This window comes from Chinchilla lanigera, unplaced genomic scaffold, assembly GCF_000276665.1.
Source record: "Chinchilla lanigera isolate Chin_1 unplaced genomic scaffold, ChiLan1.0 scaffold00126, whole genome shotgun sequence".
Taxonomy (NCBI): Eukaryota; Metazoa; Chordata; class Mammalia; order Rodentia; family Chinchillidae; genus Chinchilla; species Chinchilla lanigera.
In genome coordinates this window covers 128,773-151,975 of record NW_004955527.1, presented here as the reverse complement: position 1 = coordinate 151,975, position 23,203 = coordinate 128,773, and the positions used below count along the sequence as shown (strand labels likewise).

The following is a 23,203-nucleotide window of genomic DNA, read 5'->3' as shown; positions in this document are numbered from 1 at the left end:
GTACATGTGCGCCTCAACCCAACTGAGGGAGGGGCTTTATTTCATTTACTGTATCTCCAGAGCCTAGAATAGTGCCTGGCAGTGAACTGAGGCTTAATAAATACTTGTTAAGTGACTGAACATCTGGTCCCTACCAAGTACTCAACAATATGTGCTACTATTTACTAAGTTATTCCACTTACTGTCCTACCAACCCTTTAAGGTACACACTACCATCAGTACTTTTTCCAGTAAGGGAAGCTGAGGCTCAGAGATGTTAAAAACTTGTCCAAGGCACGTGGTACAAAGTACCAGATCCTGAGCCTGGTTCCTTCTGGTCTACAGTACCAACTCTTTCCCCCGAGGCCTCTCTGTTCCACATTCTTCTTCTGCGCAAGTTTTCTTGAGTCTGTGTCCCATCACTTATCCCCCTCACCAGGACTCAAAGACAGTTCCCTCAGCATACATCATTGGAGCCACCAAAATATAAGCGAACACCCATATTCAAGGCCACCCAGGTTTTCATCTTCCCACGTTCACTCATCTATACCCTGGCTATCTTCCTACGTTTCCTCTGTGATAACCAGTGTCAGTCAGGGGCACAATTCTTCGCACCCTCTTGTACTCCCAGCATCATTGCCACTACCAACCCCAGTGCCTCTGAAATTACTAGGCCCATCATCACAGAGCAGGCTCTGACCGAGTTAGCAGGCACATGAGCTGGCGGACCTCCTCCCGCATGGCTGCAGCCCCTCGGCGAAGGTTATAATCAAAGAGTTCCCGGATAAGGCCCTGGGAGACGAGGATGTGCCGCAGGGCTGGATTGGTAGCCAGGGCCCGGAGCAGTGTGATACAGTGTTCTGTAACAGCTGAGGCACAGCCATAGCACTTGGTAGAGGAGGTGTGGCCACAGCCGAGGACAGATAAGGCGCGGTACTGGCTGGCAGTGAATGTGGGCTGCACAGAAGTCCGGGATGATTTGGTGGCTGCTTCCCTCTGCTGCAAGTCATATTCCAACAACTCTTTCCGTGAAGCAAAAACTTTCTAAGAATGAGAAGACAAGAAAGAAACTGACAATTAAAATAAGGACAAAGAGAGAGTTAACTGGAAAATTAATTTTGTTTTAGGGAAAGACAAACTACATGCATTATACAATTTAACATTCCCACACCCTTCCCATTTAGATACTTTATCCTCACGTTACAAAAGAAGAAACGGAAGTTAAGAAAGTTGGTTTCACCAAGTAAGGGGCAGAGGTAGAAATCAGACTCTGACCACAGGCTCATGTTCTTGATTCTCATACAATACTAACTCTTAAAGCATGAACGAAGGTCAGAAACTTATGCACATGTAGCCAAGATGGCGCACCAGCAACGTGGGAAGGAGGGCAAACTGGCTGCTCTCCCCACTGTCCACAGAAATCAGGTCTGGAACATTAACAGATGCACGGTCCACCCTGCCACGTGCCAGCCGAGTCACCGTCAGCTGCCGTGCCTGACCCTCTAGCCTGCAAGATGGCATAGCCGAACAGGGAAGAGAGTCTTGGCACCTGCTTTTTAAAACCCAGTAAAGCACCTCCCCAGAAAATGGCCAAGACAAACAGATTTATGTTGATCTCTCATCACCATTATTCTGTTTCCTAACACAAAATCAGCTCTCTGACAAGTGCCAGAAGCTGCAGTGTGAGAGCAGCTGTTTGGTGTGGCCACTTTGCCTGCCTTTTCAGCTGGAAAGGCTATGTGGCAGCAAATGCTGAAGCGCTGGGTGAGAGTAACAGACTGCTCGGAAAGCAGTACCCAAACACTTGGACAAGCCACACTCATGAGCTGCTCCCGCTCCTCTACCTGGATGATTTTGGAGAGTTCATCAAAGGAGTTCTTGCAGTCCCCACAGTACTCCTGAGCCAGCTGCAGAATGTAGCGATTCACACTGGCAGAAGTGGAGCTGATGCCCCCTGCTGTTCCTGAGTCTTCCTGCAATCCCAAGAGTTCAGCTGTCAGGCTTGTACCCCAAGATGACCTCACCCAGAGGCCGTCTTCTGACCATGACCCAGTCCCTCCCCAACGGCACTCTGGTTTGGGGTTTTACCTGTGGCTTTTCTGGAGCTGCCTCATTCACTTTGCACAGCAGGTTCTCCAGCTGCGGCCGATGTCCCATCAGTTGATGGTATACTCGGTCGGCCTTGTCCAGAAGGGTATTGATATTGGAAACCGCCTAGACAGGAAGCACAGGGAGCTGCGTGAAGGCCTCCCAGCACGATGACTTTTTCTCAGCAGCCCCAACTGCTAACCATTTACAAAACATTCCTGTAAGTCAGGCAGTGTTTCAGATATTATCTGTTCTTCACAGTAACACTACAAGCTGGTGTATTATTCTTAACAATATACACTATACATGTGGCATACAATAAAACACAATGCTAACAGAAGTAATTCATGCCAGGCAAATGTTTAAAAAGCAGAGACTGGCCTGGGCATGGTGATACATTGCTTATAATCTTAGCACTTGGGAGGCTGAGGCAGGAGAATCACTGCAAATTCAATGTCAGCCTGAACTACATAGCGAGACCTTGTAAGTTGAAATATAAATAAAATGTAGGAAGTATAGATGGAATGGACATTTTTATTCTTCCAACTCCAAGGTTAAATGTTCTATTGTTTTCTCATAATGTTCCCCTTCCTTTTCTCTGCCTTTTGCTATCCATGTTTACAACTTTTTTTTTTTTTTTTTTTGGAGACAGGGTCTTGCTATATAGTTCAGGCTAGGTTTGAACTCAGTACAGTTTATGTAGCCCAGGATGGCCTCGAACTTCCAGTGATGCTTCTGCTGCAGCCTCCCAAGTGCTGGAATTACTGGTGTGTACCACCACACCCAGCTTCGCCCTTTGCTATCTAAACCACTACTTTCTGCCAGCTGGGACTGAGCCCCTGGACAAGCCAATGCTGAAGGAAGTCCAGAAGCCTCAATATGAAGCAACTGGCAAAAGAAACGCAAGGCAAGTCATCTGACGTCTGCCTTTCTAAATCTGAAGTTACACACTCCTTAAGAAGCTCTACGTTCATTACCAAATCAACAGTTCTAACTCCTGTGTAAGCGATGAATCCAGTACATTATGCCACTCCTGCATGTATTCCCACACAAAACCTGGGCCTTGAGGCTCATTGTTTGCTGGCTGAGGAAGACGTGGGGTAAGAGGAAGTTCAGATAAAAGCTACTGCCCTGAGTCTGCGCCACATCCGGCCTCACCTTCTTCCGGTCTTCTTCATTCTCGATGGGATCCACGGCACAGCAAGGCTTGGCATAGAGCATGAAGTCAAAGCGAGCGTATTTACAGAAGCCACAGGCATTGCAGAGGAAGGGATCCTTCTCGTCATAGTTGATGGATCTGAAGAACCACAGTGTTCAGGTGAGTGGGCAGCAGAGGTTAGCTGAGAATGGGTGACTAAGATGGACTGTGGCAAACTTACAATGCTGGGAACAACTGCAGTTATCACTGACAGGACACTAAACTGGTAGATCAGAATGATATAAGCAATCAGGTAAGAGGAAAGGAAGACCTAGAACTAAACCAGGGACCTCCACCCCTGGATCCACACCCCTGCCACTGGATGAGCAAATGCAACACATACACACACCACTCTAGCATGTCAATGTCCCCTTTCCCTGCTTCCAATCCTTGGACCCAAGGAACATACAGTACCCATGTTCTCCAAATACAGTACTGAGGGAACCAAACACCGAAAGTGCCTACACTGAGACTATTACACAAAACACACAAGGAGTATGTTTGGCCTTGGCCTAGGGGACAGCCACTGGCTCACCTGCATTTATGACACTGGTACACATTTTCTCCACAGTTGCCACAGACACCTGGGTTGGCAGGGACAGAAGCACTACAACGTGGGCACTGAAGGGTCTCTGTGGAGGCCTGGTAGTTTTCATAGAAGTCTGCAAACTCGATCATCAGGTTGGAGGCCACAATGGGCAACGGCAGGTCAATCTTCACCTCTGTCTGCCCAGGGGTCAGCTGAACTTTCTTGGCTTTGTGCCAGCGAGCTGGCCTAGAAAAAGAGAAGTAAATCAGATAGAGCAAGAGGGCCTAAGAGCCTTGCGTTTAATTCTCAGTGATGATAGAGCAATCTTTATTTTTAGACAAAGATAAACACTGCCCTATATGCTTTACTAAGGTAATTAATTCTCAGTGATGATAGAGCAATCTTTATCTTTAGACAAAGATAAACACTGCCCTATATGCTTTACTAAGGTAATTAAGTGATTAAAGAACTCTGACAAATAACAGCAAGCTAATTAAAATTTTTCCACTACTTTTTCCTATAAAAAAAGGAAGAACATACAAGTGCTACACATACAATTTTTTTTTGGTACCGGGAATCGAACTCATGACCTCAGGCTTGCCAGGCATATACATACAGTTTTTGAGGTTCCAAAACAACAACAGAAATGCATAACAAGGACAGATATTGGGCCAGGAACATAGCTCAGTGACACAAGCTCCTGCCTGGCAAGTGCAAGGTCCTGAGTTCAATTCCTGGTACCAAAAAAAAAAAAAAAAACAACAGAAATTATTCCAAACAATGCCATAAGCCTGTAATCCCAAGAAGAACCACAATAATCACTGCCACCAAGAGCCCATCATGATGACTATTTTGGAAAGATAAAACTAGCCTGCTTTCAAAGAGACAGAGGGATGTATCAGGATCTAGGTAGAATATAACCAAGTACTAACTCAAGTCATAAAGAGAAAAGTCATGTAATAATTTAGAGATGATTACCTAAAATTAGAGCTCCAAGTCATTGAGTACTTACCATGTGCAAGGCTCTGATCCTAGAGTTTTTTATCTTAAAGAGAGACCCTAAAAGCAGGAATTTATCTACGCTTTACAGTTATGGAAACCAAAGTTAAGATCTCTAAGATCACAGAGATGATGGAAGAGCTGGGAAATGAACCACAAGGGCTGGTTTTTTGGTTTTTTTTTTTGGTACCAGCAATCAAACTCAAGACCTTGCACTTGCCAGGCAGGTGCTGTGCTGCTGAGCTATATCCCTGGCCCTGAACCACAAGGTCTTCACAGTAGCTGTGCTGACTAAACCCAAGAAAAAAAATCAACCTGGGGCAGGGAGTGAAATGGGCCATTCTAGTATGCAGCAGCTCCATTGAGGTTATCAACATTAACTGGCTTTTCAAAGGAAGAGCAAACCTCCTCTACATAGAGCTCCTGCCAGTTAGTTGATATGATACATGCATCTTATTCTGCCTTTTGGAGTAACAGCAGCACTTCCATTCTGTGTGCAGAACATCACTACCAGTCTACATATGCAAGTAGCATCCACTTGTTCTCTGCCCAACAATGCCTAAAACTGCAACAATAAGAGCTCTGTCTGTGTGATGGTCAACAAGATAACCCAGCTAGTGACTCTTTTGGGCCCATATGTGCTACGACCTGATCCAGATGCCGGGGTGCAGGGGTTACAAAGGCCCAACATGGGTAGATATGGAAGGGCAGGCACCATGCAGAAGAAAGGAATGTGCAACAGAGAAGATTCTTAAGAAATACTGTCTGCTCTATGAATAAGAATATAGCTGTCTTAGTTCAAGAAATGGCAACCAGTTCCCAATACAGGTCTTCCACAAGACTACAAATGTTCCAGTGAAAATGTGCTTGGGCTTGAGAAGCTAGAGGTCTCTGTCAGTTCTTCCTCCTGGGGTAGGCTATCAGGGAGCTTTCACATAGGGGCTGGGGATTTAGCTCAATGGCACAGCGCCTGCCTGGCAAGTGTGAGGTCAGGAGTTTAATTCCCGGTACTGGAAAAAAAACAAAAAGAAAAAAAAAAGAGAGCTTTCACAGTCTCCAACGGTGCCACTGAACTAATTTAAAAACACTCTTTATCAATATTCTCAGAAATTAGTCTCATTTTGTTCCTTAGTGATGAGAAATGTAGCTAGGAGGATATTTTGCCTTCTAGGGAAATGCTGCTTTGCCTTGTTCCAGGAACAAAATTGGCGAATGGCATTGAGCCTTGCAAACCCATTACCCCAGCCCAAGTCTGAAAAGCCCATACTTATTTTTCAACTCCACGATGGCCTGCACAGTTCGGTTGTTATAATACAGGTTGATGGTCCGCACCATCTTGGTCCTCTTCAGGTCTCCAATTTTCACTGTTACTTTGCTGATGGTGTGACTGCCAATGAGCTTCACAACCTGCTGGGTGGTGGTGTATCGTGTGTCCACTTTAATGGAAGACAGCTTGATATACTAAATACAAGGGTACACAAAAACATAGTATCAGTTCAAGTCTTAACAGCTTATCCTGTCTTCTTTAAAATACACCAGTATAACCCACACTCATCTATGGATGAAGTTTTTACACAAAGCAACAAATATAGTAGGCAAGAGTCCATACCACTGGTGACCAAATATTATGAGAAACATCTACGCAAGACCAACCAATCTCTGGGCCTATGGGCCTCAAGACTGTCAAGTAAAAGGTTTTACTTACACAGAAGGGCACTTCTGGGTTATTGCACACCAGGCAGGGATCACTCTCCAGGTAATAGCCATCAAACTCCACTAGGCCAGACAGAGTACTAAGGAAGAGACCAGTTTCAACATAAGGAATGTTGCATTTTAGGAAACATCAAGTTTCACAAAGAAGCCATGACAAAGCCATCATCAACATCCTCAAAGTGAGCCCCTGACAGCACTTAGGGAAAGAGAAACATCTCAATAGAGTTTAGAAGTCAGAGGGAGGAAATTTCATCATTCATTTTTTTTTTCTCCCCAGTACCAGGAATCAAACTCATGACCTTGCGCTTGCCAGGCAGGCGCAGTGACACTGTTAAATCCCTAGCCCTTGAGGGAGGAAATTTCAGTTGGCCTTAGCTGCTTTTTATTTCTGAGCCTGAGTTTCAGTGGAATCTTAAAATGAATTAAAATTTGACGCCAAGAAAGGTCAGATTTACTTTAAAAATCACTAAACTCTATGTATAAAATAGATAAATTTTGTACTGTATAAATCATACCTCAATAAAGTTGTTCTTTAAAAAAAAAAAAAAAAAAGACACCATTAAGCCAGGGAAACAAACTATCAATTTAAGCAATGTCTTCTTTCAAAAGTTTTTTCGAATGAAAATGGAAGACGTTTTCTATAAGCTTGTTTTATTTAGGTTAAACCCTTAAAACCAGAAACCTTTCAAGGGTACTGCTTACCAAACTGTGAATTTATTGATTAAATTGTGAATACCTTCTACGTGCAAGGTCCTGGACTATACAGGAGGAAGTCAAAGCTCAGCTAGCACAGGTCACTGCCTCCAGAGTCTTAGTTCATATGTAAGAGCCAATCAAAAAGCAAATGGCAACTCAAAATGGTGACTGTCCTTCAAACAAGTAGGAAGCAAAATAAAGCTCACTTGTAAATGTTGGAGTTGGGATGGTTGGTAAGAATATGGTTCTGAGTCCGCAGAATCTCCACAGCCTTCTGTGAATACTCCTTTAACTAGAACAGAATTCAGTAAAAAACAAAAAACAAACACGGTTAAAAAGTCCAAGTCTTAAGTGGAAAAGACTTTTGTCTTTGGCTTTCTGGCAGAAGACGACTGCAATTACTGGACTTCTCACAATCATCTGAAGCTGGACCTAATTCCCAGTGGTTTAATGATTTCTATTGCCTTCAGAAGTTTCGTCTTGGAAACAGGTCATCTTTCAGACCTCATGGAGACACACAATTGCTGCTCTTATACAGAACTCATAAAATGGTTATCTAATTGCAGAAGCACTTTTTGGGGCACATAATCAGGGCCACTAACACAACCAGAAGTACTTTCTTTCCTAAGCAGCTTTGCTGAGTTGCATTTCCTTTCCCAACCTAATTTTTTGGCTTAAAAAAATTTCAGATTGCACTTTGATGCTACTGTGTATCATCTACATGGTATGTATACATTGAGAGTGTTTAATAAAAAATGCGAAACTTGGTAATTCAAGAGAGATTTGATATATGGACCTCTCATCTGAGTCTAGTGTTGTGTTCTTAATACAAGAGAGGAGATTCAATATGGCAAGTTAGCCTCTCTGATCATCGATCGACTGATACCTTCTTCTCTGTCTGTGGAGTTTTCAAGGAGAAGTATCCTAGTAGGTCTACAAACTGGGCAGCCTTACGACCATAAGCTGGGAGTTCTGGCCAAATAGACCACATGAGATCCAGCAGGAGCTCCTGTTGAGATTTGCTAGAATTCCTGTAAGAAAATGACAGCTCGTGTTACTAAGTAGCACAGAACGCTGAAGCGCTTCTATTTCTCACCAAGACCCAGGTACTGTTTCTATAGATGAATCCATTTCCCCACAACAATGGCTTAAGCTGGAATGATTTTGTGGTTCTTCTGATCATTAGTCCTAATAAATATAGTACAGGAGTCATTTACTACCCCCAGGAGGTAATCTATTCCCAATCCTGCAACCTTACTCTAGAACAGACACTGAGCTTTTTTAGGCTAAGAGTCAAGCCTGATCATTTTACTGAGTCCTAAACGTAGCCTTCTGCATGGGAAAGTCTCTTGCCTACGACATCAGCTGAACAGCTAAAAGGCAGATAGCTCAATAAAGAAACCTTAAGAGAACTCAGGCTGGTACAAGTACTGACACTGGGTGCTTAAGTATGTGATACCAAACCAAGGTAGAATTACATCGTGCACCCTGGCCCCGGACCCACGGACATCTGTGAAACTAAGCCTGTGCACTACCTGTAGATATGCAGCGTCAGGCAGTGGGCCTGCCAGCGCACGGAGGAAGAATTGGACTCCAACAGGAAGCACCGCAGAAATTGAATCAGGGTTTCCTTATCAGCAAATTTGTTAAGCTGGTTCACCAGAGCTGTGCACAGCTGGTCCTCCTGGCTACCAGAGCTCTCACCTGCAAGAAAAGGATAGGATTTAAGGCCATGAACCAGGGTCCTGTGTAGGCCTCAGGCCTGTGCTACCATATGGAGAGGAGGGAATTCTGCTTATTTCTAATAAGGTTACTACAAATGTGACAAAATAATTTTCAGTTGTTTACTGGGGAATACATCAGCCCCTACTGAGATACACAATGATGCCCTAAACAAGAATAGGATAATGTGCCTACATTAAGGTTAGCATGAAAAAATACAGTTAGACTGGAGGAACCAAGTTACCACTACTATAGGCCTGTTCAGAGATATCTTAATGATTAACTGGGATTTTGTTTTGTTTTTTTAAATTTAAGTGAAGAATGACAGAGAAACTGGCTTTGCAGTGAGGCTGGGCCAAGTAAAAGAAGAAAAATCAAGATAAAAGAACACCCTGGAGGAAGCAGGGCGGGAGATCGTGAGGAAAGCCGTGACAGCCTCAATAATTAACTGTTGGAACACAAACCAGCTCCACTGCTACTGACTATTGATCACTTGCTGAGATCTCAGATATACAAGGACCACCAAAAGCAGTGACACCAAAGTTAACGGGCTAGCGTAAAAGCTGACACTCAAGAGTTTTCACAGCTCATTAGAAGTGGACTTCACTTAACTCTGATAATCACTCCACAGAGTAGGTGTCATTTCTATTATCCCACAGAAAAAGCAGCTTGACCTACTAAAAATATTCAGTGCACTTTGACCTTTCCTACCAGTCACTTTTTATAGGATGTCACGTAATTGTTTAAGCTGTCACCTTCACCACAGTGGAAAACGAGCTATTAACTAAACACGAGAGGGCATTTGGAAAAACCAGGATGAAAGACTTCAGAAGTTCAAAATGAACCATGTGTACCAAGAGAGCTGAACACATCACTCTGACCACCAAGGCGAGAGGGTGACTCTCACCGTCCTTCTCCTTCTCCTTCTCTTCTTTCTTGCTCTTCTTAGTGGAGGACTTAGACTGAGTTGTGGTTTGTCCAGAACTGGCAGCCACAGGGGCTGAAGAAGAGGCCACACTAGAGGACCCAGTGGAGGCTGCCAGGGCAGCGAGCACTTTGCTGCCACACAGAGCACAGGAGAGCAGCTGCAGCAGTACGGGAGACACCCCTTCGTCCACCAGGAAACTCACTTGGAGAAGGAAGTACAGGACCGCTGCAAGCAGAGGGGTGGCAGTGAGCTCTGGGACAACTGAACTACGGACACCCAAGCATGGGAGTGAAGGCACCACATGGCCACAACTGCCCCTCCCACCAGCTTTGTTCTCTGAGCTCTCCACTAAACATTGACAAGACAAAGCGGAAAGGCTTAAAACTACAGACTGGATCCAGGCCCCACTCTTATGAATAAGAAATTTTCTAGACTCTTCTACTCCTCTTCAGCTTGTCTGCCACAACCCGGAAGTCAGATACTGTTACTCTGTGCTCTCAGATTTTCACTATCAGCCCTCTGCCCTCTTTTTTTCGTCTTCAGACAGGGTTTCACTATGCAGTTGAGGCTGGCCTGGAACTCACTTTGTAGCCCAGGCTGGCCTAGCACTCAGTGATCCTCCTGCCTCAGCCTCCCAAATGCTGGGACTGCAGGTGTGCGCCACCACACCCTGACTCCTTATCACTCTTTTATGTTTTCATCTTCCTTGCTAGGCAGTTGTCTCTACATCTTGCTCATGGCTCTACATCCAGTATCCAGTTTGATACAGAGCAAAGAACAGGCTTCAACAGATAGCTCTTGAAGGAATGAACAACAGCAAACAAATGATGCAGCACTGCTTACAGTCATCTTTGATACAGAATTTCTGCCAGTTGATGGTTCGCTGGGCAGCAATCTCCGCACAGGCTTTCAGGTGCTCCATCTGAAAGGGAAACCCAGCACAGCACATGAGCAGCTCCACCACGCAGGTCAAATAACACCGACCCTGCTGTCTTGAGAGGCTGTCACCCTGGCTAAGGACAGCAAAGTGAGCTTGGTCTCCTGTACAAGGCACATATTCCCTGGGATGGCTGGTGAACCTGGAAGCAGGGCCCACAGGACTGCAGCTCAGAATCTGTCTCCGTTCTGCTCCCTATGCAGGCCCTTTGTTTTGGGGAACCTTCTCACTAACGCGGCTACAAAGGTAGACCAGCCCCCGAGAAGCTACAATCTGGTTCCAGTTCAATTTTTTGCTACACATACAACAGCAAGGACACTAGATGATCAGGATGGAAGTCTTCATTTTGAAGATGTGCTTCCTAGATGCTCAAAGGGAAAATACTCTATGTACTCTCGCAGGTCTAAATAGTTTCTTTGTAGGGGCTAACACATTTTTTTATTCTACCCTCTGTCACTTTAGTATTCAAGAACAAAACCCAGAGGGACACAAACTTCAGGCTGATTCTAGCCATGACATGAACAAATTACACTGCTAAGGAGCTTAAGCCATTTACCTCACACTGTCAGGTGAGGGTGGAAATTCCAAACCCTGAAGCCAACTATACAAAGCAAAGCATCTACTCAGGCTCAACCCTAGCTACAACTTCCCTAAATATTTCAAAGCTGTGTACTGCTCCATCCTATCACACGCCTCCCCCAGCCCTTCCAGTTCCCAGCCCTCATACCAGGCTGATGAGCGTGTCATACTGCAAGGCAGAGCCAGAGCTGGCTGTAACCACACTTGCCCGGAGGAATATCCCCTGCTCTTCCAGCAGCTTCTTGATCCCACGCACGTGGGAGTCCAGGGTGTGTAAATCACGGAGCTGGCGATACTTCTCCTTTGATCCACAGATGAAGAGCAGAAGTTTGCGGACTTGACGGCGCACAAATGGTGTCTGCTGGATCATTAGGTACTGAGGGCATAAACGACACAGACTCAATTGCTCTGGGACTGTATCTACTATGACTCTACAACTGAGTTTTAATGAAAAAAAAAATTCAGTACTTGGGATTGAACCAAGAGCCTTTTTTGTATTGAGCTAAAATCCCACCCCTCTGCACCCTTTCTTTTCTGTTTTTTTTTGAGGCAGGGTCTTGCTGTGTAGTTTAGGCTAGCTTTGAATTCTATGTAACCCAGCTGGCCTTATACTTGCAGTGATCATTCTGCCTTAGCCTCCCAGTGTGCTGGGATTACAGGCATATTATGTTAAGCCCAGCTTTAATGAACTTTTATTAAAAACTGGTGAGAGCCAGATGTGGTGGCGCACACCAGTAATCCCACCACTTGGGAGGCTGAGGCAGGAGGACTGTTGTGAGTTCGAGACCAGCCTGGGCTACAAAGTGAGCTCAAGGCCAGCTGAACTGTGTAGTAAGACCCTGTCTCAAAAAGACAAAAAAAAGGGACAAACCTAATGAGAAACACAACAAAAGCCACAATCATTCACAGGGATTGGCTCTAAGAACTCTGCACATACCAAAATCTGGAAACGCCCAAATTTCTTACAGAACCCTTACATATCCTCTATATAAATTTCTAAATTATTATATCTAATATAATATGAATGTTTTATACATAGTTATATACGCTAGTTAGGAAATAATTAGAAGAGAAAAAGCTTCTGCATATCAGTACAAATGCAATGTTTAAATGTGTATTTTTTTGATCCAGTTGGTCAAATCTGGTTGCAGAATGCATGGCTATCAAAGGGCAACCACATCTCCTCCCAGTCAAGCTTGGCTCTGATAAAAGGAACAGGGAGAAAAACAGAGCTTAAAAAGGAAAAATGGAATCACGATATTCACACTCCTCTTCCTCAAGTACTTAGCAATCTATAAGGAAACTGCCGTCATACGTTCCACAAAGTAAAACTAAAAAGAAAAAATATTCTGAAATCTTTTTCAGGTAAGAGGGGGCAAAGGCTGGGTGGTGCAGTTAGAGAACTCAAAGTGGTCATTTGAGATTTTTCTTTCCAGAGTTGTTATTAGGTTGTTATGTTGATTCAGCTACCCTCTCTCAGCTCCAAACTCACTTACCTACTCTGCCAGGTCCTCGCTAAGGACCACGTGACCAGAACTACCACTTTGCTGGCTGGCTCCCTCTAAGGTTCTGCCAGTGGGGAGCCTTGGGGTGGACACTGGAAGCAGGAGCCAAGGAGCTTGCTCCCTGCCACTGCTTGGGGCCCTGGCAATAGCCTTTTGCAAGGCAACTACAGTTGGCTGTAACTGGAAGCTTCTTTCAGGGTCACTAGCATCTAAACATCACTCCCCTAGGGCTCCAGAAGCACCAAGAACAGCAGCCCTCCCAGAGAGCTGCGGTCTCTCTCCTATTCATACGAGAGCTGCTGGTAGACCACTATGTCCACATGGTTCCCGTTCTATGTTTTTGGTTCTCAAACAGCTATTGAACCAATTCCCTATACTGAAATCTCTCTGTGCAGGTTAACTAGTGTACTTTCTGTTTTCCTGACAAAGCTGCACAACTAAACTTGTCTACCACCACCTCACGTGAGTAAAGTCAAACGTACACAATCAGAAACTACAGCAGATGGCTGGATATACATCTTGCACAGTCTCACTACAGCAGACCGCAGAGGGGCAGGACCACAACCGAAACAACTGGAAGAGCTCCATTAGGGAAACAGGCTTAGGAAGAAAGCAAGCCATAAAGGTGATAGTAAATGTGGCTGCTCCTGGACTGGCACACCACTCAGGACCTTCACTCACCTCTGAGAGAAAGTAGAACCAAGAGTGATCAAAGACAGGAGGTGGGATTCGGGAGTTGGTGTCGGCGATCTTTTTGATTTGGTACGGAAGCCGCAGAACCATCTCGGTGAGAAGCTGAGTGTAGGCCTCGAACACGTCAGCAGCATGACCCTACGAGAAACTACTGGTGAGAGCCTGTGCTTACCACTTCTCCGTGGCCACAATTAAGAAGAGAAGCTTGTGCTTCCTAGGCATTCTATGTACATGCTGAAGTTGTTGAAGGGCGCCTTTCAAATTTGGAGCCATCATTACTTAACCATTTCGTTTACAAAGCCAGACAGTCCCAGGCTCCTGGGGGTAACTTAGTTCATGCAAAGGTTCACTGGAGACAGAGCTCACTATCCTTAAATGTTCAGACATTTCCTTCCACAGTTTCTAATAGTGAACTGATTGTACTCTGGTAACACAAAAATTACAGCCTTATAGGCAAAAAAACTGAAAAACTGGTAGCGGGTAAGGGTTTCAGACTCTAGGAGAAATGTATTCCATTCCCTAGGAATCAAAACTTTGCATTACAACAAGAAATATTTAAGTAAATCAGGTGGACTAGAATCACTAAACTTGGTCAAAATGTTTTGGTTCACATTACACAAACAAGCAGGGCAGTGAGAGATCAAAAGACAGTAGAAGTAACAGCTGTCTTGCCAGCTGTGTGGTCCAATAAGAAGAGCTGCAGGAGACAAGGACCACACATTAGATCTATAGTAACCACTGAAAGTAGAAACAATTTTTAAAAGTAGTCTTTGCTGATAGTTTGAAGAGAACACGTGAATTTGTCCAGAGTGCTCTGGAAAACTTGACAGCAGAGAAGCATGTATTAGGGCAGGTTTTCCCAAGGATTCAACAATTGAGATAAGTTTTGAAGAAGAACTAGAGTTAGCTAGAAAAGAGAAGAAATGGATATGGAGGGAGAGGGAAAAATTCAGAAAGGACCCCATATACAAATGTATATGCCACACCTGGGAGAAGGTACACATTGGTAGGGCTGCCAGTAAGGGGGTTGTGGGTAATAAAACTCAAGTTAAGTAGGTGGCTGGGTATGCAAAGGACTATTTGGTCTAAAAGTTAGGCAAAAGTACCAAAGGGTTATTAAAAAAGACAAGAATATGATTAGATTCACATTTTATGCCTATTTTTTTTTAATGCCTACCATATTCCTGCCTACTTACAGCATTCTGAACAAACAATCACAGCTGGTCCAAGCCCAAAGCAGAAGTAGTCATAACAAGTAACAGCATTTGTGGACCACTGGCATCAGGTGGGGACTATGCCAAGTAATTTACAAACACCAGCTCCTTCAGTACCACAATCACCCTACGAAGCACATACTATCTGTGTTCTCACTCTCCAGGTGTGGAACTGAGAGGTTAGGTGGAATTTCCTAAGGTTAGGTGGAATTTCTCCTAAGGTTAGGTGGAATTTCTCCACACCTCTTGGCTGGCAGGTAATAAGAATAGGTTCATAAATTCATCTGACCAGAAAGCCCATCTTATCTACCATGTTAAAGGGTCTCTCATGACAGGAGGGAAACATCTGACATATATGTGAGGGCACCACACACATACACATCATGGTGTTACCTTACACAGACTCATCTTTTTTCCAAGGGGCTTAATATAAAATGAGATGACTAATTTAACTCAATCCCTCTGATTTACAGAGGTAGGACTAAGACTCCCAGGAGAAAAGGTTGGGAGAAACGGCCATTTATTAAATCATACTGAGATTAACATCTTCCAGGGAGCCCAGCTGCCTCTGGAGGCTCCTCTGAGCTCCTTGAGCTCCACTCACTGAGAGCACAGAGCACAGTGCTCCGAAGCAGGTCAGGAGCAGTCCTCTGTCCAAGGAGAAACCTCACCTTTACATACTGGCGCAGAAAGAATGGGCTCATGTCGGGTGGAGATGAAGTTGTATGTGGTTTCAGCAGCTGGTTGGTAACCACGGGCTCCTCATCATTCTGCTGGCCCTTCCAATACTCCAGCAGTGACTTGAGCACATGTAGGCAATAGTCCACAGCCCCAGAGCTCAGCAGGGCTGCAGCTGTGGCACTGGAGATGAGGGAAGATGACTGGAAGGGAGAAAAACACCAGTAGGTAAGAATGTCTTGTAAAAACTAAAATCTCATTGGGTGTTAAGAGGTAGGAAACACACAACAGTTAAAATTAGCTGTTACAGCAGTGAGTTAGTCAGTCTCTTGTGTTAAAAAACTTCCCAACTGCTTGAACAGTCTCCCAACTCTTTTGGACAACTGCATGTAAGAGAAAATGAATACCAATTTTCAAGCTAACCAACTTTACACACATGCCGTTGACCAGGGAAGCAAGGATTATATAATCTTTGCCCTGGAGGGGTTTGGTTTTCTCTTTTCCTTTGGGCAATGAGAAAAGAAACCCATTTCAAGGACAGAAAACTTTGTGCTCGTGAGTACTTCTTAGCAACCTCACCCTCCCAGTAGGGGCTCTCCCACAGAACCAGCTTCCAAAGGAGATGGAGTGAGTGATCACATGCATAAAAAAGTAGGAGAAAAGCTACTGTAAATAAGACCATTAGGAAAGCCTTGCAAATCCCAGCAAACCCCACAGCTCATAAGCTCATTAAGATTGGATGCAGTTCAGCCTCAATTTCTACCTTCTCCGCTTTGTGCTAATCTCCTTTCACCACACACACTTCGCTTTCTCTCTGCTTTATTACCATACCTTATAGCAACAGGCACTAGGGGAATCCTCTTAGCCACTCTGTGCCTTGCAGAACAGGCCCTTGCTTTCCAATAATGGGACTTCCAAACCCTTTAACCCCTCCACTGGAGGGACTGTTGGCAAAGATCAGGGCTTGGAGGGATTCTGAAAAAGGTGGAGGTTCTGCTCTTGAAGAGGTAACATCTTAGACTCGTACTCCTCTTTGACAATGGGCTTATTCTAATGAAGAACTATCCCCTCTGCCCTCAGCCCTGTACCCAATCCTCTTACCTTTCCCCAAACCTGTAGGCTCAAAGCAAAAATACCTCACATATGGAAGACTTGGATCCAGATTTGGTGCGGGACATGAAGACGCTCAGGAGTCTCATCACTACCAGATGGACTTCATTCAGGGCACTGCGCTCATTCTTCTTGGAGACATCCTGCACACAGAAGCAGAGGCCCAGAAGCCTGCCCTTATTTTGCGTGAGAGACATCCTCCAAACAAGATTCCCCACAGCTACTGAGCCCTAATCACTCCTTAGTGAACAAAGACAGACAGGTGCAGTGTCTCCATGGACCAAACCTTGGGTACCCAAAGCCTTCCAAACTCAGGAAGCCACAGTAAAAATCATAAATAGCTAATTTAATGTTTCCACCTCACTGAGCTATAGATATCCACAAGGGCAGGGACTTTATCGTATCTGTCATTTCTGCTCAGCATTCAAAAGCATGCCTGGGCCAAAGTAGGCACCAAACTCACTGCATTAAACCAAGAGAACTGGAACCCTCAGTGCGTGGCTCCCCCTGAAGCTAGGTAGAGCTTCTCTAAGACAGAATGAGAACCTGAGAAAAGATCTCAGCCAACCTTTTTATGCAGCACGACTGTCCAATTTTACCTTTTTATCCATGCCCAGTTCAGCAATAAGCTGTGAGAGGAGGTTGTCCAGGGCCCCCTTGTCTTTCTCATCTTCACCATCCAAATCTGTAGTGAGCATAAGAATGACCTGGAAGGCGAAGAGAGAATAAATGTAAAAGCCAATTTCCTGAAGATAACAACTCTAAACATAGGATGTTTCTGGAGAAATCCCAACCTTACTGACTTCCCTGTCAACCATAACTGTAATGCCTTAAAGCATTCCAGATTCTAGGTTTTCCCAAGCTTAAGGGTCCAGGGTCATAAAAGTAAAGTTCTGATACAAGTCGTACTTGACATCACTGAAAAAATTTTGCAAAAAGTGTACAACATTAAAGGACTAACCTGCATTCTATCTAGCCAAAGGAGCTTAGACGGGGCAGCATGTGGTAATCCAAAAACTAAAGAAGAATTTTGGCTCCAAGAAAGGCAGTTAATGAAAGAACAACAATAGTCCACACTCTTAATACAAAGAGAGATAATATAGACTAAGAGTCTATATTGCTCCTGACTCTGTTAATAGCTAGATGATGACCTTGAGCATTAAAAAGAAAATCCCCTAACCCTTAATCTTTTCATCTGTAAGCTAAAGGGTTGAAATTTACAGCTCAAAACTGTACTCAGTCCTCCTATGGCCCAATAACAGACAAGGCTTCCAGGTCTTCTGGAAGAGATGTGCAGTGCTTAAGGACAGTCTTGGGAGATGTGGTAGACCCAGGGGAAGCAAATAATACCTGCATGTATGGGATGGCCCGGACACCTCCAACATTTCGTAACTGGGGCAAGGTCTGTAGTAACCTTTCCAACAGCATCAGGCGGACCATATGCAGCCTAAAAGGCCAAGGAAAATATGTATATGAAACATGAGCTAGTATACAAACAAGAATGAGCTGAACGTAGTTCCTTCCCTCCTGCTACCAAGGTAAACAAGGAGCAGAATATTTAGACAAAATCTTAGCATTAAAAAGATGTTAAAGGGGCTGGGGATTTAGCTCAGTGGCACAGCGCCTGCCTGGCAAGCGCAAGGTCATGAGTTCGATTCCCGGTACCAGAAAAAAACAAAACAAAACAAAACAAAACATAAAAAGATGTTAAGAAGCCAGTGTAGTGATTGCCACTTAAGAGTCTGAGCTACTTGGGAGGCTGAAGCAAGAGGATCACTTGAGTCTAGGAGTTGGGAGGCAAACCTGGGCAACATAGAGATGCCATCTCAAAAAAACGAAACAAAAAATCCAACCAACCAAACAAAAAGATTTAAGAAATACCCACTGGCATACCAGAAATATTGGTGAAATCACAATTTACAAAGAGCAAAACTATTCTAAACTACAATTATTGGTTAAAAATAGTTCCCAATTAAGCCATTACGTCCTAGTCATTCTCAGTATCGGAACTCAACCTCTAATGGCAGGCTTTATGGCTTCCTAACACATGGCCCTATCCCATGTGTCCAGGCGTATTTTTCTGGAATTCTGTGTGCAAATTCTGTATCATCCACTTGCACAGTGCCCTGGCTCCTTCCTTTTCATGCTTCCTAAATCCACACAAAAGGCCAGCCACTGCTCTACTCTCCCACATCTTATCCTTCACATTCCTAGTGTAAAATTTAATGTCAATGTACACACTCCTACCAGACCCATGAATTCGCCATAAATTTACCTGGTTCCTACACAGCCTTCTTCATAGTTGACCTTCTGTACTAACTGAGTGCCTTGGCTCTCTATCTGACATGTGGATTCAAGAGGGCCAATATGAAAACTGATTAAGGTCCTGCTGACAGACTCATTGGCAGTATCATCTAAAGCACAATCTCAGATAGGAGTACAGGTGCTGAATCAATAGGTTCACTTCATAATTAGTAAACTATCCCTGCCTCATTTTATCTTAGAGACTATCTGTAAGAAATGACATATATTTATGTATAAATCATATATACACACATGTATATACACACATATATAAAATCATAAATATATAGTATTACATATCCTAACAGGTATCTAGAATATTTTCAAAATAATAAAAGTTGAGGAGACAATGAGAGATAACAGCAGAAGTTCAACAACTCTGCAGACAGTATAGAATAGGCTCAGAGGTGGGTTAGTATCTTCAGATTTATAGAACATACATACACGAAGGAAAAGTCAACCAGTGAGTAAAGTCCAGGACACCAACCCAGAGAATGCTAGATTACTGGCTTTTCAAACTTTTAGATGCTGCTCTTGAAACTTAACAAAAAGATTAAACTCTTTACCCAAAAACTGTGACTCCTTTTTCTTTAGTGACTTAAAATAAAATTTACTTTTATTATTTTAAAAAGTTCACTAACCAGTTATTTAACTTATTCATGAAAAACATTAGCCTCAAAACACTAAAGACAGCTGTCAGCAATGTCACTGGGTTACCTCCACTGGCCCTCCTCCTAAAAGCAGCTGAAAATCCTAAAAACATATCACATCATTTTAGAAGCAACCAGTTTCAAGAAATTTCACACAATTGAAATCATACACTCTTATCATGTTACCCAACCACAATAAAATCAGAACTATAAATCAGTAACAAATAACTAGAAAATCTCCAAATGTTTAGAAATTTAGTAATATATTTCTAAATTTCCCATAGGCCAGAAACTAAATTACAATAGAATTTTAAACAGATTGAACTGAACAGCACTAAAAATACATTATCAAAATATGTGCGCTTGAATATGTGGCTATGAAGCCAGCCAATGATGGGAAAGAAACCTCTGCACATTGTGAGCTAAAACAAACCTTTAACCCTCCTTTAAAATGGGGGGCGGGGGGTGGTGGGTGTGCTCTGAGTAAAACAAGGTTAAGGGGAGATTTTATAATAACATCACATTTTTTTCCCCTGGCACTGGGGATTAAATCAAGGGTCCTCACACGTTAGGCAAGCACACGACCCCGACCTTTATGTATTTTTAAAAGACTTAAGTCAGTAATTAAGCTTGTATCTCATGGAAGCTGAAAAGCAGAAAACTAAACCAAAAAAATTATTAAGTAAGTAGGAGGAAACAAAGAGTTGGTAAAAATAAAAAGCAGATGTACCACAGAAGAAAACACAAGCCAAAAACCAGTTCTTTATAAGCTAACATCCGTTTAAAACTCCTTGAGCTCATATTACAGTTAATGGTAAAATTCGGAACCTCTTTCTCTTAGGTAGTGAATGAGATAAGGATGACCAGCACCATTTCTTTCAACACTGTGCTGGAGATATGAGCCAATGTAATAAAGTCAAAAAAGGAAATTAAAAACTATAAAAGTTGCAATGAAAAAAGTTAAACTGTCCTTATTTGCATGTGACAAGATGCGTAGAAAATCCACCTGAATCTGTAATTAGAATAAGTGAATTTAGAAAGATCACTAGATACAAACTCAAAATAAGAGCAATAATGAGCTCACTAGGAATTAAGAAGTTATTAGGCCACAGATTGAATAAAGAGACAATTCAGAGAAGTAATCAGAGCCCTGAGACTGATTTTATGGCATTTGAAAACTTAAGGCTACGATGCTTTGAAGGCAATTTAACCCTCCAGTTCCTAGAATCACAGGGTATTTGGAACTTGAAAACCTCACAGAAATGCAGGACACATTATAGTTTTAAAACTAAATGATAATAAACCACTTCCTTTCATACCACTTTTATCCTACACAGAAGCCTACAAGAAGGATCTGCCAAATTAAGTCCTAACACTGAGAGGAGAGGAGGAAAAAAGAGAAAAAGACAGGTGCTAGGGACTGAACGCAGGGTCTTATGCTCTACCACTGAGCTATACTCCAAGCCCTCATTTTTTTCCCTTGCCTTAACCTATTTGTGTCATATTTAAGAAATCACTGTAAACTCCGAGATACGATAATACTGTCTTCTAAAACTGATAAAGTGTGATAGATACCTTTTAAATTTATATCTATATAGCTCAATTAATCTCATACATAATATAAAATCAGGTCAAGATTTGTTTCATTCTGTATAAACTTCCAACTGATCCATTAATATTTACTGAAAAAAAAAACCACAATTTCCCATGCTACACATAAGTGCCACCTTTCGCATAAATCAGATGACCATGTGTAAATCTACCCCTAAACTCCAGCCTGTTCCATTACTCTGTCTTTCTTTGCACCAACACGACATTGTCTTAACTATCATGGGCTAGAATAATAAGTATATAAAAATTTCTTACCTATGGATTTTCTTCAGTATTGTCTTAGCTAATTAGTAATTAGTCCCTTATATCACCAAAAGTCACCAATCAACGTGTCAGGGTTTTTTTTGGTGATTTTTTTTTTTTTTTTTGGTACCATGAATTGAACTCACGACCTCACGCTTGCCAGGCAGGCACTTGAGCCACTGAGCTATATTCCCAGCCCCAACTTGTCAGTTTTAAAACATAATACCAGCTGGGTTTTGTAATGGAGATTATATAGATCTATATCAATCTCAGATAAATGTCATATTTGTAATGACATTCCAACCCATAAACATGGCATAGTCCTTCAATTATTTAGGTCTTCATCATGTGTAGTTTTTAGTGTATATATTTATGAAACATATTTCCATATTTTTTATACTACTCAGATCAACAAATTATAAATAAAGAACAAAAAAGAAAAAGTGTAGGAAAAGACATGGAAAAGAGGATATGACGGCCTCACAACTATTTAACTGGACTCCCAAAAAGCTAAACAACAGAAAATGATGAACCGGTAATACCTGATGAACAGGTACAAATTTTTCAAGATTAATGAAAGACACTAATCTGTACACTCAAGAATCCCAAACAATGAGGCAAACAAATATAAAGAAAACTATCCTACCTAGCTAAGTAGTGCAACATTTGCCTAGCATACACAAGACCCTGGGTTTGTCCCCAGCACAGCAAAACAAAACACTGAAATTGGACAAGGCTCATGTTCTCTGAACACAATAGGATTAACTTAGAAATCACATTTAAAAACAATATTCAATAGAAAGGCCCCTTATGGTAACCAAGTTAAAAAACAAACTTCATCAAAAATAAATAATTAATACAGCCTGAGGTCATCTTCATCCAAAGAAATGTTTCAAGTGGCTAAAATTGAAATAGTGGGGTAAACAGAGTGTGGAAGACACTCACTGATACCCTCTTAAAATGACTCAGATTCCTGTGTACATGATTTTCTCCCCCGTGGTAGAAATCATTCAGCTAAAAAATGCTAGCTCATTATTCTGTACTGATTCAATAACTGCTGGTCTCAATAAACGAGCCAGGTGTACTTGTGGTGCACACCTATAATCCCAGCAACTTAGGAGGCTGAGGCAAGAGGATCCCAAGTTCATGGCCAGTCTGGGCAACTTGGCAAGACCCTACCTCAAAATAAAGAATTGGAAAAAAATAAACAAAGGGTTAGTATTGAAGCTTAGTGGAGGAGTACTTGATAGGACATTCAAGCGTCTAAGTTCAATTCCCAGCAAAATAGAACAAAAAACCAGAAAGTTCAATCCCCAGCACTGCCCTCCCAAAATCAACAAACACTATATTAAATTTTTCTTCCTCCTCTATTTCTCCAGTCACCCTTAGGTTGAAAATACATTCACTCCAGCCAGGGATAGTACTGCATGCCTATAATTTCAGCACTCTGGGAGACTGAGGTAGAAAGATTGCAAATTCAATCCCAGCTTGGAAATTTAGCAAGACCTTGTCTCAAAATTAAAAACCCTTGTAGTGCATAATACTGGGTTATAACAACCCATCCCACACTTTTCTACTGTAAATTTGTACTTAAGCACAATAGTAGTCCACTGTGCTCTCAGTAGCTGCACCAAGCAGGTACAAGAAGCAATCTTTGTGTTTACCCACTTGGTACAAGAACAGGAAGCTATGTGCATGTGTGCAAAAGTGTCAAACCAGGATTTTCAGGTTTTGCATATGTTTACCTGAGCATCACAGGGGGTAAAATATACCCACACCACTCTTCTGTTATGGAAACATGTATTTTACATGGAATACAGGTGTGAC

At 42.7% G+C, this 23,203-nt stretch overlaps 1 protein-coding gene across 8 annotated transcripts in view; it reads right to left on the bottom strand.

Annotated features, from left to right (window-relative positions):
- Ubr4 (ubiquitin protein ligase E3 component n-recognin 4) overlaps positions 1-23,203 on the bottom strand; it is a 128,393-nt gene that overhangs the window by 33,752 nt on the left and 71,438 nt on the right. For all 8 annotated transcript variants that reach the window (XM_013507391.1, XM_005409791.2, XM_005409792.2 and 5 more), the window contains 18 exons: positions 17,919-18,015; positions 17,168-17,275; positions 16,595-16,711; positions 15,452-15,661; positions 13,555-13,704; positions 11,517-11,744; positions 10,696-10,774; positions 9,832-10,077; positions 8,738-8,906; positions 8,089-8,233; positions 7,409-7,494; positions 6,499-6,586; positions 6,061-6,254; positions 3,801-4,040; positions 3,226-3,364; positions 2,068-2,193; positions 1,824-1,952; positions 680-1,023 (listed from right to left, as the gene is read on the bottom strand). In XM_013507391.1, the coding sequence (XP_013362845.1) occupies positions 680-1,023; positions 1,824-1,952; positions 2,068-2,193; positions 3,226-3,364; positions 3,801-4,040; positions 6,061-6,254; positions 6,499-6,586; positions 7,409-7,494; positions 8,089-8,233; positions 8,738-8,906; positions 9,832-10,077; positions 10,696-10,774; positions 11,517-11,744; positions 13,555-13,704; positions 15,452-15,661; positions 16,595-16,711; positions 17,168-17,275; positions 17,919-18,015 (2,895 nt within the window). The remainder of the gene's footprint in view (positions 1-679; positions 1,024-1,823; positions 1,953-2,067; positions 2,194-3,225; positions 3,365-3,800; positions 4,041-6,060; positions 6,255-6,498; positions 6,587-7,408; positions 7,495-8,088; positions 8,234-8,737; positions 8,907-9,831; positions 10,078-10,695; positions 10,775-11,516; positions 11,745-13,554; positions 13,705-15,451; positions 15,662-16,594; positions 16,712-17,167; positions 17,276-17,918; positions 18,016-23,203) is intronic.